A 15,976-nucleotide genomic window follows, 5' to 3' on the forward strand; every position below is an offset into this window, starting at 1 on the left:
CCCAAAACTATATATACAATTGTTGGGCATAAAGAGACGAATGCAGTCATGACATTAGAATTGATCCCAGGGTCTGCCCCACCCTTGCAGACTTGGCCCCTGGGTCATAACTTTGAAACGGTTGAGATCCCCACCCCAAAACTATATATACAAATGCTTGGCAAAAAGAGACAAATGCAGTCACGATATTAGAATCGATCCTGTGGTCTGGCCACAACTCTAGGGACGTAGTTTCTGAGTCAAAGCTTGGAAACAGGTAAGATCCCCACCCCATAACCATACATAAAACTGCTAGGCATCTAATATAGCTATGCTACAAGGATTGGCCTTGGGGTCTGGCATATTCCCTTGATCTCATTTGGAGAATAGTTTGCCATAATTGCTTAGGTATCCAGGTGAGCGATACAGGCCCTTTGGGCCTCTTGTATTGACTATTGGACCTGACAAAATAATGAGAGGGGTGGGCAGTGGTAGCAGTGAATATAAGGAATGAAGTGCTACTATAACAGGTCAAATATGGCATAATTCATGTAAGATTTTAGTTAATGTCATATTTTCAAAACACTTTTTCCTATGTACTTTTGATATCAAGTGATTTGACATGAATTCCTCTTAATATACGCTTTCTTTTACTATCGGGAACAAATTTAGTCTCTTAATTACGAGGTGCATTTTCAAAGAGTATAGCAACCTTGCGCTCCATGTTTGGTAGGAGTGATTATAAGGAATGGAGCACTAATTTATTAGGTCAAAGATACAGCATAATTAATGTCACATTTTGGTTCATGTCATTATTTTCATAATAGTTTGCTTTGATGTCAAGTGATTTGATATGAATTCCTTTCTTTTTACAATCAGGATTTTTTTTGCTGTGTAACGGCTTATTATGGAAGTGCATTTTGAAGGAATGGAGTGACATACCTTGCACCTTGTGATATTAATCATTTCACAGTGGAATTATCAAAAAAATAGTTACCCACAGACTTTCAGGAGTGGCAAAAAACATTATTGCAGGTTATTAATTTACTGTAAATAACACTTGTATTTCATGCACACAAAATTTGGGGAAGTAACCTTTTTGTACTTAATTGTGAGTTTTTTTTATATTCTTTCCAAAGAGTTTGTGTTTTAGGTTGTGTTTGTTTGATCCTTGAACTCAAATTCAGTTATTAACATAAAAAGTATGCGAAGGTAAATTTAACATGAAATATGAGTCATCTGCAGCATAAAGAGTGCAGAGGAATTTTTTCCTCTTTTATAGACGTCATTAACTCATTCACCCCTGAAGACACATTTGAACTCTTCCAATTCAAAGGTTGGAATAGTTCATTATGAAATTTCAGGGGTAAATGAGTTAACATTGCAGAAATATTTGAGTATATGAAGCATCTGTCTGTATGATGTAGGGTGATTACAAATAATTGTCCATCATTGATGAAGAGATTCAAGGGGAAATTTGTTTCAGTTTCGATGTTATCCTGTAGTTATAGTATTGAACGCTAATGGGTGGAAAAGTAGGGAATTTATTTTACAAAAAATGTAATGACCAAGAGCTCTTTAACATTAAAATTGTGAAATTACTTAATGATTTAATGATGACAAATGTATCATTAGTGAAACTTCATTTTACTGTGTATTAAAGCATATACGTATACCTAGCCATTTAAGTTGATTTTCTCAATTTTTTGAAGTTCGATCCGAATAAAATCCTGGGTAAATGAAAAACCTTAGCTTTCTTAGCTTTTCATAGGACGATAAACCCTGTACTAATAGCTGTGCAAGTGGCAAAACATATTTATGTTGAAATCCAGTATACATTTCAAATCAGTGGTCGTTTGTACATGTTTTTTTAACTCTTTTGATACTTTTGTTGAACAAAGGGAAGACAATTTCCGTCTGATATGTTTTTTGGGACAAATTGAAGCCATTTCTGTCTGTGTACTTGAGGACAACTTTGCTCCTTATAGTAGTACTGGCTGTTCCCTGTTGGTCCCATACATACTTGGGTAATGAGATCTGTGAGAATGGATCACAGATGAGAAGAATTCCTTAATTCTGCAACGACATTAACCAAAGCATTTGATGGAGATTTAATTGCAGGAAGGAATGTCTGTAAAAATTACCTAATTTGTGAGAAGTGGGAAATATGTTGCCACACCAACACATGCATTTCACATGTTTTTCGTTGGTGGTCGCAGGTGCTTTTAATGCCCTAATTAGTTTAAATGTTTTATTAATTATGAAAAGTATATGTCGACAGGCTTGGGAGGTTTATTAGAGTTTCATGTCTGGGGCTTGTCATCGTCAGCACTTCTGCATAAATTAAGTCTAGTTTTATGTAGTCAGCCACAGCTGGCTTGACATGTAAATGTTGTAAGAACGATTTACAGTGTAAAAAGTAGATGTCAGCTTTTAGTGATTTCTATCAACACTGAACTAGAGAGGTCCCCAAAAAAACCCCATGATATGGGAGGTTTTAATATCTTTTAAGGATCCCTGTCCTGCTGTTAGCAAAACACTAAAGAACTTCAGTAATTATGCCCCCGCCATAAAATGGGGGGGGGACATATAGTGTTGCCCGTGTCCGTCCCGTCCCGTTGCGTCCAGTCCCATCCATGAGCGGGGGTATTTTGTCTTTCAGACATTTTCTAGTTTATTTTTGTGTTCAGAGTTACCTCCCTTTAATTTATTTTGAAAATAAGGCCAAGGTACCAATGTTGATCAGTAGCTAATGATCAGTTGTTCAGAGCAACGTTATAAAAAAATGTTACACATTCGGGACACTTTTGGTGATTGTTTTCTTTTATTATTTCTACAATATTGCTGTTTCTAAGAAGTTCTGTAAGGTACTTTTTCTGAGAAGTGATTTATCAATGTTATGGTCATACTGATAAAAAGGTGCCAATGCATTCTTACAGTTTTTCACAATGATGCTCGGATCCTTAGCAAAGGGAATTAAGTGTTTCCATTTACATATGGACCGGTCGGGTGATTAGACCACTACATGTTGATTCTACTATCTACACTAAGGCTTTGTGAAGGTTTACATAAACAATATGTTGTTTCATCCCGGATTGAGGGATGATACAGCAGAATTTAATGGTATTGAAAACCCTGTTGTGATATATACAGTAATTAACTGTCAATAAAGTTTCCTAAATCTAGAATGTCTTGTATTATAAATATTACAGAACATCAGCAGTTTCATGCTTAAATCTGTCATCCACTTCTTGCAGTATATATATTATGGAATATCTTCAATTTTATGCTGAAATTTGTCATAAGGCATATATAATTGTCATAATTACAGACTATTTTGTCCTTAAAAGGAAATGTGAATTAATTGGATGTCCGTCTCCTGATGAATTCCTGCACGTTTTATCAGACAAACTGAAGGATTTTGATACGTGTATCCGAATCCTCCTTCATAATGCTACATTATAAATAATCACATATAATTTGACACTAATTCGGTGGCGTGTAGTTTCATATACACATGTCATGGTAAAATTAAACTTATGTATATATGCATACCTGACTTTTTATCCATAAACCTCAACTGGCATATGGTCCTTTGAACCTTACAAATGGTAGGAATTTAAAAACTACATTCTTCAAATAACAACTGTTTTTACACATATAGATTATAAGAAACTAAGTTCTTTGACAGATATATAAGTCTTAGGTAAGAGATTTTCATTTCTATTAGAATTGCTAACCCGATTCATCAAGAATTTATGTTTCCTTATCTAGAGAAATCGGATTCATTATTACCCACGTAACTGCATAAAGGCAACGAATCATCCAAATACCAAAACACCAGCCATTGATTTGTTTGATATAGTCTTAAGGTCATAGGAGTGTATTGATAAACGGAAATAGGAAGTACGTCCCTAGTTGAAAATCCAATGTAGGGAGACAGTATCACAATTTCCGCATATTCTAATGTTTAATATTAAACTGATGAATATTGTGTGTTTATTATTGACAGAACAGTGTGTTCAAAGCAAGCCAGGCATTAGTTCAGTTGGGTTTTTTTTATCAATGAGTCACATGTGTCCATTTTTCTGTACTTCAGGACACCGGCTACCTATTTCACTACTGTAAAGTTTTTCAGGATAGACTCTTACATGCAATTACTATGTGTATATGGTTTTATTATGAAATGTCAATTTTTAATCGTTTATATATAATTAATTTTACACAATTTCAGCATTTATTAAATTGATATACATTAATGCAAAACTAATCTATGGCACTATCATTTTTTTATTGACATTATTTTGCAAAAACTTGTGTCTTTCATTTGTTTCTTCAAAATTCACTCCTTTTTACATAAATTTCCATTTAAAATCCTTCAAATTCTGACAACCTATATATTTTTTGGGGCAGAAAATTTTCTTTACTCCAAAGCAATATAACTACAAAATTTGAAGAAATTCTACTGAGAAATGGTGACACAATCCTATTACCTTAATTGTTCTGACAAATGGGCTAGCTATACAGGAGAACATATGATTAACTGTCACACACATATTAAATGTAAACTTAATTTTATTTAACAGTAATAATGAATCAAAGTATTTCAACTTATATCAGTTACTCTTGTTGGCTTATAGATATTAACGCACTGGGGGTCTTAATGTGGGAGGAAACCGGAGTACCCGGAGAAAACCCATGTAGTCAGGGTTGCAGACACACCTAGGTAACTTTAGTAGACTCTACCATACATTGATCTGGATGAGTCTATTATGGTCTACAGTGGTGAAAGGGCTAATTAACAGTACTTACTAAATATGAGTGTTCTTTTGGATTTGAACTTAATTTTTATGTTTTATATTTTTCAGAAAACAACATTGACTTACTGACTGCTGTTGGGGTTCCCTCTGTGACTAATGGGGTAGGCTACGAGACAGGAATTACTGGCTACCCAGCATTTTCTTTCAATGAAAGAGCATTTATACGCAAAAGTGCTGCAGAAATATTTGGTGCAGCCCTAAAATATCGGAACTTCGCTTTAACTTTAGCCGTGAAACCAACACGAAGAGAAGGAGGTTTTCTTTTTTCTGTGAAAAACCCATATAACACTGTAGTTATTTTTGGTGTTTTGATAGAACCATCAACATTACCAAGAAGGGATAATCTAGTTTTTTATTACACGGAAAATGCCCAATTTCAAAATCGGGTGCCATCAAACGTGTTAGCTAATTTTACAGTGGATTCACTTTATAATAAGTGGACAGAACTGGGAATTAAAGTCGAAGACAGTACAGCCACGCTTTACGTAAATTGTGAAAGAACAGAAAGCAGGCGGATCAACAGAAATAGCGCACGTCTGTTAGCCATTGAACCAGGATCGTCATTCTACATTGCGCAGGGCGGACCTAACTTCGAAGGAGATCAGTTTGTTGTAAGTACAAAATGTTTTTACAAAGTTTGTCTTTATCAATTATATGTCATTACATTTCTGTTACCACATAATCTTTTATCCTTAACTCATTCACCCCTGAAATTTCATAATGAACTATCCCAAACTTTGAATTGGAAGAGTTCAAATGTGTCTTCAGGGGTGGATGAGTTTTTTATGTTCCCCTTTTAGGTCTGCTCTGCTGGTTCAACCCAGTTAAACTTATTCTTAGTAGTGGAAAGTGTATTGGGACACTTTTGGATAAAAAAATTGGAAATCTTTCCATATAAACCAAATCTGTATGGTGAAATGGTGAAACAACTGAACACTTAGTGGTGGTTGAATTAAAGACACTATGCCAAGTATTATGTTGCACCTCTTTTACGTTTTTTATTGTGTCTCTTTATATTGAACAGTATCCCATTTGTTGCTGTTTACATTGCCGCTTACCTTTTTGAATCAACAATTAAAAATCAACCAATAAGGCAAAATTTCGTCATTTCCCCTTTTTTGTGATATATAGTAAAGACTTTTGAAGCTAATAATATTCACATAATGTTGTAAATGTGGCCAATCAGTGATCAGTACCAAGTCAGTATGGCCAATCAATGATCAGTACAAAGTCAGTGTGGCCACCGATCAGTGACAAGTGCTAGGTCAGAATGGCCAATCAGTGATCAGCACAACGTCAGAATGGCCAATTAGTGATCAGCACAAAGTCAGAATGGCCAATCAGTGATCAATAACAAAGTCAGAAGGGCCAATCAGTACCAAGTCAGTGTGGCCAATCAGTGACAAGTGCTAGGTCAGAATGGCCAATCAGTGATCAGCACAAAGTCAGAAGGGCCAATCAGTGATCAGTACCAAGTCATTGTGACCAATCAGTGATCAGTACTATGTCAGTGTGAACAATCAGTGATCAGTACCATGTCAGAAGGGACAATCAGTTATCAGTACCAAGTCATTTTGACCAATCAGTGATCAGTACCAAGTCATTGTGGCCAATCAGTGATCAGTACCAAGTCAGTGTGGCCAATCATTGATCATGCAGTACTACAGGTCAGAATGGCCAATCAGTGATCAGTACTAGGTTAGAATTGCCAATCAGTTCTCAATTATAATGTAAATGCAGTTCTTTATCCTGCTCATGTTTCAGATCATCTTCATTTTGCAAGATTTTATTTTTCAGACATGTAACTAACAGAAGACCAGGCAATTGGTTGTCTCTACCACTGTCATACACTGTATGTTTTTAAAATGTAATAAAATGCTTTTCCGAGACATCCATCTTGACAAGAGTTACCACATGTTTGTTATATTGTCCAGACTTTATTTCTATGAAACCTATCCAGAGATATATGTAGCTGTCAGTAGGCATTGTGCTGTGGTATTATCAGGATCCTGTTTACTCTAAGGTCATGTCATCACTAAAGGTCAAAGGTCTAATTTTGAAAGTTTTTTTATCCAACTTGTATTTTCTTCCTTATTAAAGAATTGTATATGAAACATTCATGATGGACTTATAAACGTGTACCACTATTAGTAGGTGTGCCATTCATATATCGATCCAGCCTGAGGTCAAGGTCAGAGAGCAAGCCACCAAACAACTGTTCTAGTCAAACATCATAAAAATCTGTAGAATGCCTGTTGAGATATTTTCTCGATTGCTAATTCAAGGTCAATGTTATAAATTTCCATACAAATTTGAATGCCTTTTTGCTTGTCCAGAGCATCTATGATGAAAGTGTTTGAAGATTATTATTGTTCTGGAGGTCAAAGGTCAATTTATTTTTGATAGCTTAGCTTCAAACTGAGATCCACTTCGTTTTGTTGGGTACACAACCACCCTCCCCATGTTACAATTGATGCACCAGATGACACTACTTGTAGGGTTGCCCTTTTCATTGGCCTGTGGATCTGTTTAGATAAAAAGCAGATTTGTGGCGAAATTCAGTATGTGAAATGTGACTTTGAAAGCTAGTTAAATGAGGCAGAGGTATTAAAGATTGTTTTGACATAAAGAGGATTGTTTAATAACACTGTTTCTATAAAATTAAGTGGAATTTTGAGTTCCACCCGTTGAACGATCAACACGCTTTTAACCAAATTAATAGTAAAATGTGTATTTTTTTTTATCCAATTATTAATTTCTTTTAAACCTATATTAATATGTTTTAAGAAATGTCAAAGGTACACAGCTATTTTACTCAGACTTATAACCACATCAATTGTCAAAACTCCGCTGTTCATCTGTTTCACAGATATTTCTTTTCTTTTGCTCATGATCTTGCACTTTTTGGTACGGAAATTTCAATATCACGAAGCTCCATATTTCTTAAAATATATAATGGACAAAAAAGTTTGTTAAACATGGCTGACTTGTAGCCATTTTTTTTTTGCATAAAATACAAGCACATATTTGTATTTTTAAATCGAGATGCTAATAAAAGAGCAGAAATGTACACTCGTTTTTTCCAAGAGGATGATATTTTGTGAAAAGGTGAAGATCGATGTTCAAACCTTTGAATATTGAAGATTACTTGTCACAGCTACATGTTAGATTCCTACTAACTTCACAACTGTTTAGCAAAGTGTTCTGTACTTACTTAAGATTTTCAATATTTTAGGGTGCTATAAACGAATTAAAAATACATGAAGATCCTAGGGAAGCGGAACGAGATTGCTCAGAGGTGAGTACACACTGCTTTTTGGTTTCAGTTATATGTGTAGCACAAGTACTGTAGTATATATCATACACATTTTTATATATTTCAAACGTTTTGACCCTAGCTTCACCGATGAGTCCTTGAAGGACAAAACAGCTGTATGATGCAGTGAAATTAATTTTTGATAAAATGTATCTATTACTAAATTCTAAAGGTGCAAATATCAGTTGTGTGCCTGTTACATTCATCTTTAACTCATTTCACCCCTGAAGTGTCATAATGAACTATTCCAACTTTTGAATTGGAAGAGTTCAAATGTGTCTCCAGGGGTGAATGAATTAAAAAGAATTCAGACTCTGTCTATTGAGTTCTGGTGATAGCAATTTTATTTTGTTTATTGTATACCTGGAAACTTTGATCCAGTCAAATATTCACCATTCACAGTGAAAATGTATGTAAAGAGTTAATTGCGCCCTTCAAAAACACTAAGTATAAATACACTAATATTCCCTGTCATCATGAATTCACCCTTAACAACCCTTTCACCACTGTAAACCATAATGGACTCATCCATATCAATGCATGGTGTAGTCTACTAAAGTTATATAGGGGTGAAAGGGTTCAGAAAGGTGAACGTTAAACTGTGGCAACCCTATTTCGGTATACAGTACATTAAATCAATGTGTAAACTTTTCTTACTGGTTATAGTCCATATCTGGATCAGGCGGGTCTTCAGGAGATGATGAAGATGATACGAGGACACCGTCACCACTACCACCGGTAAAAATCTCTCGGAATTTAAGCGGATGTGTTCACTGATTATATATTGGTTATATTTTGTCAACAATCATAGAATGATGAATATTGTTCATTTAATAATGAATAACGTTGAAATGTTCATTGGATGATCAATAATGGTTGTTGCGTAATTGTTCATTGTGCAAACAATTTTGTTCATTGGAGGATGAATACTGTAAATTTTATTATAAATACCTTTCTTTGTTCATTGTTCAGTATTTTGTTGTTCATTGTGTAAACAATTTTGTTCATTGGAGGATGAATACTGTTAATTATATTATAAACACCGTTCTTTGTTCATTGTTCAGTATTTTGTTGTTCATTGTGCAAACAATTTGTTGTTCATTGGAAGATGATTACTTTTAATTTTATTATAAATACCGTTCTTTGTTCATTGTTCAGTATTTTGTTGTTTATTGTGTGAACAATTTTGTTCATTGGAAGATGAATATTGTTAATTTTATTATAAATACCGTTCATTGTTCAGTATTTTGTTGTTCATTGTGCAAACAATTTTGTTCATTGGAAGATGAATACTGTTAATTTCATTATAAATACCGTTCATTGTTAGATTTATCTTTCTTCTGAACAGGTCACAGATATTGATGAAATTGTAACTGGAAATGGAGAAAAGGGAGATCAGGGCGAGATGGGAGAACGTGGACCACAGGGTTTGAAGGGTCAAAAGGGAGATCAGGGACTGAGGGGTCTGCCTGGTCCAATGCCTACAATACCACCCCCTCCACCACAGCCACCATCTCTTAAGGGAGACAAGGGTATGTACCATTGATTGTATTAAAGTAATTGTGGCGGTAATGACAATACTCACCAGTTGTTATCTTGCAGCTAGTGAATATAGAACAGTTTATACAGTTAAGGTATCCTTATCACTTGTACACGTGAGTCGTAGTCAGAGGTTGCAGCATAAGAGTCAGCTCTCGGGTGGTCACGGAATGTCACGTCAAGGGAGACAACTCCTACCTACTTAGGCGACACTACTACAGTATATATCTGTACAATACTCACCAGTCGTTGTCTCGCAGCTGATAAATATAGAACAGTTTATACAGTTCAGGTATCCTTATCACTTGTACACGCGGGTCGTAGTCAGAGGTTGCAGCATAAGAGTCAGCTCTCGGGTTGTCATGGCATGTCACGGCAAGGGAGACAACTCCTACCTACTTAGGCGACACTAACTACAGTATATATCTGTACAATACTCACCAGTTGTGTCTCGCAGCTGGTAAATATAGAACAGTTTATACAGTTCTGGTATCCTTATCACTTGTACACGAGGGTCGTAGTCAGAGGTTGCAGCGTAAGAGTCAGCTCTCGGGTGGTCACGGAATGTCACGTCAAGGGAGACAACTCCTACCTACTTAGGCGACACTACTACAGTATATATCTGAACTCCGGTATACCTGACCCACAACATTTAGTTTGCTCTTGGTTTCCTCTCACATTAAAGCCTCCTGTATGCTTCTATATATCTTGGCCATAAAGACTGATTAAAAGTTGTTTCTTAGTTTTTGTAAAATGAATAAAGGGTATACTATAGTAATCAAAGCACTTGGGTAGTTAATCCTGTGAATAGTTCAGGGCATATACCTGTGGTATTAAACACATTATAAAAACATAGAAACTTCCCCCAAATTGAAATTAAAAACTATACTAGTTTACCGTTGTCATGGTTCTTTTTTAAGATGATTCATATCTATATGGGTTGAATGTATTTTTGATGTGCTTTAACCCTTTCACCCCTACGTAACTTTAGTAGACTATTCCATGCATTGATCTGGATGAGTCCATTTTGGTCTGCAGCGGTAAAAGGGTTAAGGGAAGATTGGTTGATTAACATTATATTGTTTTATTCAGCAGTCGTTTTTCAATAAAATGTATTGAATGCTGATGTTTCTTGTCCTTGCAGGTGACATGGGAGAGAAGGGAGACAGAGGAGAAGTTGGTGTTCCCGGGTTTCCAGGACAGAAGGGAGAGATGGGCGTTGAAGGTTCAGATGGGCTACCTGGTTTACCTGGGTTATCTGGAGACAAAGGAGACATGGGGGTCCAGGGCATGCCAGTAAGCTTTAATACTAAATAGCCAAGATTCAAAACTGTGGGACAGGTTTTAGTTGTATTTACACTAGAGGGGATTTCCCTTTAGTTTAATTGGCAGAGCAACAGTCTGGGAAGCTTGGGGTCAGGGGGTCAATTCCTGTTTTTCTTGTTACAAATGGTGTCCCCACTCTTGTTGTGACAGGGAGTTTGAACCTTGGTTGTAATGTTTTATTGGTGCTCAGGGGATTAACTCATTTATAAAGGATGGATTAGTATAACAGGTTTTAATTGTATATATCATCATGGTCGCCTTCTAGCTTCACGCTTATCTTTAGCTGACTTGATACAGCGTTGGACTGGGAACCTGGGGATTGCTGGTCAATCCCGGGCAGGGAGAGCAACACTTCTCTTTTTCCTTACTAGAATATAGTTGGTGACTGTTTTGGGGGTTAAATTAAGAAAATATCTTTCTTGTTTTTAAGTCTCACAATGCCAGATTAAAATACACTGAACATTGATTTTTTTCTCAAGAAGATAATTCTGTTGGGAGCACAGCACAGTTGTTTTCACCTGCTGACTGAGATATTATTGGTTCCAATATTTCCAGCATCTTTCTGCTGTTTTTAGTGTCCTTGAGAACAACAATTTCCCTTGATTGCCCCAGTTTACCCACTTGTGCAAATGTACATCTATACACTGTTCAATTTTACAAAAATGTTAAAAAAAACACTGCATAATGTATTCTAATTTGTAGGGAAACCCAGGCATTGGAACAGCTGGACAGAAGGGTGACCAAGGTGATCCGGCCATTGTAGACCACGACGAGATTGCCTCAATTTTACTTAGCATGTCTGAATTCAACATCAAGGGGGAGCCTGGAGTGAAAGGAGGCAAGGGGATGGCAGGTCCTGCTGGTCCCGAGGGGCCTGAAGGCAGAGATGGGTACCCAGGGGCCCCTGGAGATCCAGGAAGAATCGGGGAGCCTGGACAAATGGGACCAAAGGTAACATCAGGGAATAGGAGCTTTTTTAGTATACAAAACGTTAAATACTTGGACTGTGAACTGTTAAAAGCTTTCATATGAATGATGTTGGGGCCAATTTATTATTATCTCAGCTTAATTCTCTACCATTTTTATGAGTATATTTCCACTGTACTGGAGAGAAAATTTCAACATCTCTTCCTTCCTCAGCACTAATGGACATAATTATTGTACATGGAATTGTACTTGTAGAAATAGCTTTAAGTGTTTCACAATATGACTCAAAGTATTGGAAAATTGTACAGAGTAATTCATTTTGTTTTGCCCTAATGATTAAGTAATAGTTTAATTTTTGTATCAAAATCCTTCACAAAAGTTGGTAAAATGTCTTCCAACAGGGAGAACAAGGTATCCCAGGAATGGGAATACCAGGGTCTGATGGCTTACCAGGTCCCTTGGGACCCACAGGACCTATTGGTCTCACAGGCCCCCAGGGTAAGCCAGGACCACCTGGGCCCCCAGGGTCACCTGTGGTAGTTGAAGGATCAGGAGAAGATGTTTTGGGAGAGATGGGACCTCAGGGACCCCAAGGAGAACGTGGTGAGACTGGTGCAGTTGGACCTATGGGAATCCAAGGCCCTGTCGGACCCATGGGTCTTCCTGGTGTTCCAGGATTGCATGGTGCTAAAGGTAGGTCAGCAGGTTAAGGGTTACACATGCCAAAGGTTAGGGGTCATGGGTCACAGCTACATATTCAGTTTATCCATCAATTTAATAAAGACAAATTGTTTAAAAATCTTAAAACCAATTGGAGTGTTGAAGGTCAGATATAATAGCTTTGAAGGTCAGATGTGATACTGTTGAAGGTAAAATTTAAATGTGATGGATTGTTAAAGGTCAAATGTGATGATAAAAAGGTAAAAATGTATCACATATAGAGCTTTTATGTATAACAAGTAATTTTTGTTAGGAGGATATGTTTAGTTTCAAATACCCAATATGGCTTTTTCATTGACTTGATTCAAGTTATACTGTATTCCAGAAAAGTGGTAATTTTCACTCAGAATTATACCTAGTATAATTTAACACATTTTTTTTTTTTTGGATAAAATAACAGTGCTTGAATGGCATCATGGATATAAAACCTCAAAATTACTTTTTCAGTTTATTTTTCGAAGCTGTGTCATTGTATTATTTGAATGATAATACTCAGTCTTAAAATTGGCAATATTTCTTGATTTAAACAAATTGGTTACCATTGGAAATTTTTCATTTTTGTTATTCTCCACCTGAAGGGTTATATTGGAGTAAGTTTAGAATGTGTTTAAATCTATTGTTTTATATCGACAGGAGAGCCTGGTGTCTTTGCCTACAATATGTCAGACTTGATTGGTCCTGCGGGAAAACCTGGTCTTGCTGGAACACCCGGTTTACCTGTAAGTATTGGAGGAATACATTTCTACTGTTGTTGATGGAAAGAATATTTGATTCATAACTCTATAAATTCTAAATTCATATATATTTTTATTGAAGCAAATATTTGCATTTCAAGTTTTGTTATATTTTTTTGTGTGTGAAATAGAAACCGAATATGAAATAGATGGAGAAATACATTGGGTAGTTGTCAAAGCTATGAATATAATATAATCCTAAACTTAACTGAAATGGGCTGTCTGTACATCAGTCCATGCTTTCTGTTGCATGCTATCGGAAGTTGTACAAAGGTAACGTATTAGGGGTGATGGCCCGTTCCTCTCTCCCCATTTTTACCAGGCTTTTACGATTGTCAAAGACAACTTCTATATATATGTACTTTGATACTGTGTATAATACACAGGCAGCACCCTTACATGAGCCAAAATCAACTGTTTCAGGCATTTTTTCTTCAGAAAAAAACAATGTACCGGTACATATACCACATGGACAAAAATTATGTATTTTACTTTAAAAGAAAAAAAGTTTTTATTTCAACTTCATCTAATTTTCAACATAAAAACGTCAAATATTAAAGAATTCATGTTAAAACATGCTACTTTGTTTTTCTATTACTTTAAATCATTTGAAAATTATTTTAAAGACATTTTTCCTAAAGATATTATGACAAGATTACTATAAGAGTCTTTGTTTTTACTATTTGATACAATCATATCTGATTTGCCTTGATGGTTTAACCCTTTCACCACTGTAGACCATAATGGACTCATCCAGATCAATGCATGGGAGAGTCTTCTAAAGTTGCATAGGGATGAAAGGGTTAATAGCAATAAATATTTGTGAAAATATTAAAACCTTTTAAAGATATTTTTTGATAATTGTTGCATTTTCCAAATTTCTTCTACAGTTAAAACTTAACTTTTGAACTTGAAGTATATCTTGTGTTGTTTGAAGCTCATGATGGGTAAACATGTATTACCCTTCCCAGTTTGGTTTTTGTTTGTTCTACTATTTTATTAATCCTTCAATTCCTTCTGGTAAAATCTTACCAATTTTGTTGTTGTAGTTAGTGATGTTTAGTTTCATGTTGAGTTATAAGATTTTTCTATTGATGAGGTTCATTTGTTATTACATCTATATGTGTTACATGTACCACCTTGGACAAAAATGCTCTTTATTCATTGGCTAAGAACAGTCACATGGTGTCCAAACAGCAGGAGTTGTATGGATCGAGGTTTCTTAACCTCAGGATTGAGTGACCAAATAGATAGCAATATCATCTATCAATAACCTGCCAAATTTTCCTTGAGGTCGACGACAATTTATGTCTTCAAAATGTTTGATATATAATTGAGCTATGCGAGGGTCCTCGATGCAATAAATGATAACTTATCACAAATATAGAGGATCAGGAAAATTAAAGGTGGAGTGTCCCTGATTACTGTTGTATCTCCAACAAAGAAGAGTTCATTTTTTTTTTATATCTTTCTCTTTCTTGGAGTTGCCTGCCCCTTTACTTTAGCTGAGAATAACTTACTGAAGAAATAAATGTATTATGTCTTTTTTTTCATATTTTTTTTTTATTACAGATCAATGAAATAGAATATTTTGTCATTTTTATGGAACTGAAAAATAATTTTTGGTATGGGCTTTTTACTGGGAATAATAGATGGTAGGTTGTTTATTGACAGGAAACAATGGACCCCACTTTTTTGTCCATGTAAAGTTTGGTCAATAGGCACTGTTGAATTCGTGCTGTCTAAAAAATACTGAAACACACCAAAACATTCCTGTACTGAGGTTTAACATATCTGTATAAACACTGTGTCTGTTTAAAGGGTATAACTGGTGCACCAGGGGTAGACGGACAAAGAGGGCCATTGGGTCCCAAAGGAGATAGGGTAAGTTTTATCTGTAATTTATATTACTCTCATGCAAGTTCAAACAAGATTGTCATTTAATATTAGAAAACATTACTTTACTCCAACAATAATTGATATCTGAAATAGTCTCCCACAAGATGCTGTTTCATCTCGTAACATATTTGACTTTGAGAAAAACTTGGACGAATTCTGTAAAGATCTTGAGTTGATGTATGATCATACAGCATCATCTATAGACTTAGTTTGTATTTACCAAATTGTATTTCAAATTATATTGATGTGGGTATACAGGCAGCAATGCCTGCATCAACTATAATATCCTATTAAATCCTATTAAATACTTCCATAGATAATGTAAAGTGCTTTAAAAGATTTTAAGAATTCTGTGTATCTGTTTCCTATACACTGTACAATGGGTTTTAAGAACAGGAAGCTAGACTGTCGATTTCAGTGGGTTTGTTCTTTGTACTCCACTAGTATTCTGCGGGGTCAAACATACTCACTATACATATGCCTTTTATGTGCTACATCACTCTCTTCTTTTAATTTTTCGTTATATTTTCGTTGCAAAATTAAAGTGATCTATATAAAATACAAGTGAAAAGTTTGTAGAAAACTGGAAAAATTGATATACTGAGTTAATTATCGTATGGGCTAGGGAAAGTGTTTTTCTCAGAAATATGGGGATATAGAAATTATTTTAAGAAAGGATTACAGAATAGAAACATGAAAAGTCTAATTGAAAAAAA

General features: G+C 35.4%; 1 protein-coding gene across 1 annotated transcript in view; it reads left to right on the forward strand.

The window, feature by feature from the left end:
- The window catches only part of LOC110449248 (collagen alpha-1(I) chain-like), a 131,607-nt gene that overhangs the window by 80,693 nt on the left and 34,938 nt on the right, over positions 1–15,976 (forward strand). Inside the window, exons 2-10 of the mRNA XM_021495994.1 lie at positions 4,848–5,410; positions 8,035–8,097; positions 8,782–8,853; positions 9,464–9,647; positions 10,799–10,950; positions 11,683–11,931; positions 12,309–12,600; positions 13,261–13,346; positions 15,183–15,245. Coding sequence (XP_021351669.1) covers positions 4,848–5,410; positions 8,035–8,097; positions 8,782–8,853; positions 9,464–9,647; positions 10,799–10,950; positions 11,683–11,931; positions 12,309–12,600; positions 13,261–13,346; positions 15,183–15,245 — 1,724 coding nt within the window. The remainder of the gene's footprint in view (positions 1–4,847; positions 5,411–8,034; positions 8,098–8,781; positions 8,854–9,463; positions 9,648–10,798; positions 10,951–11,682; positions 11,932–12,308; positions 12,601–13,260; positions 13,347–15,182; positions 15,246–15,976) is intronic.

The sequence above is a fragment of the Mizuhopecten yessoensis genome, unplaced genomic scaffold, assembly GCF_002113885.1.
Source record: "Mizuhopecten yessoensis strain PY_sf001 unplaced genomic scaffold, ASM211388v2 scaffold4537, whole genome shotgun sequence".
NCBI lineage: Eukaryota > Metazoa > Mollusca > Bivalvia > Pectinida > Pectinidae > Mizuhopecten > Mizuhopecten yessoensis.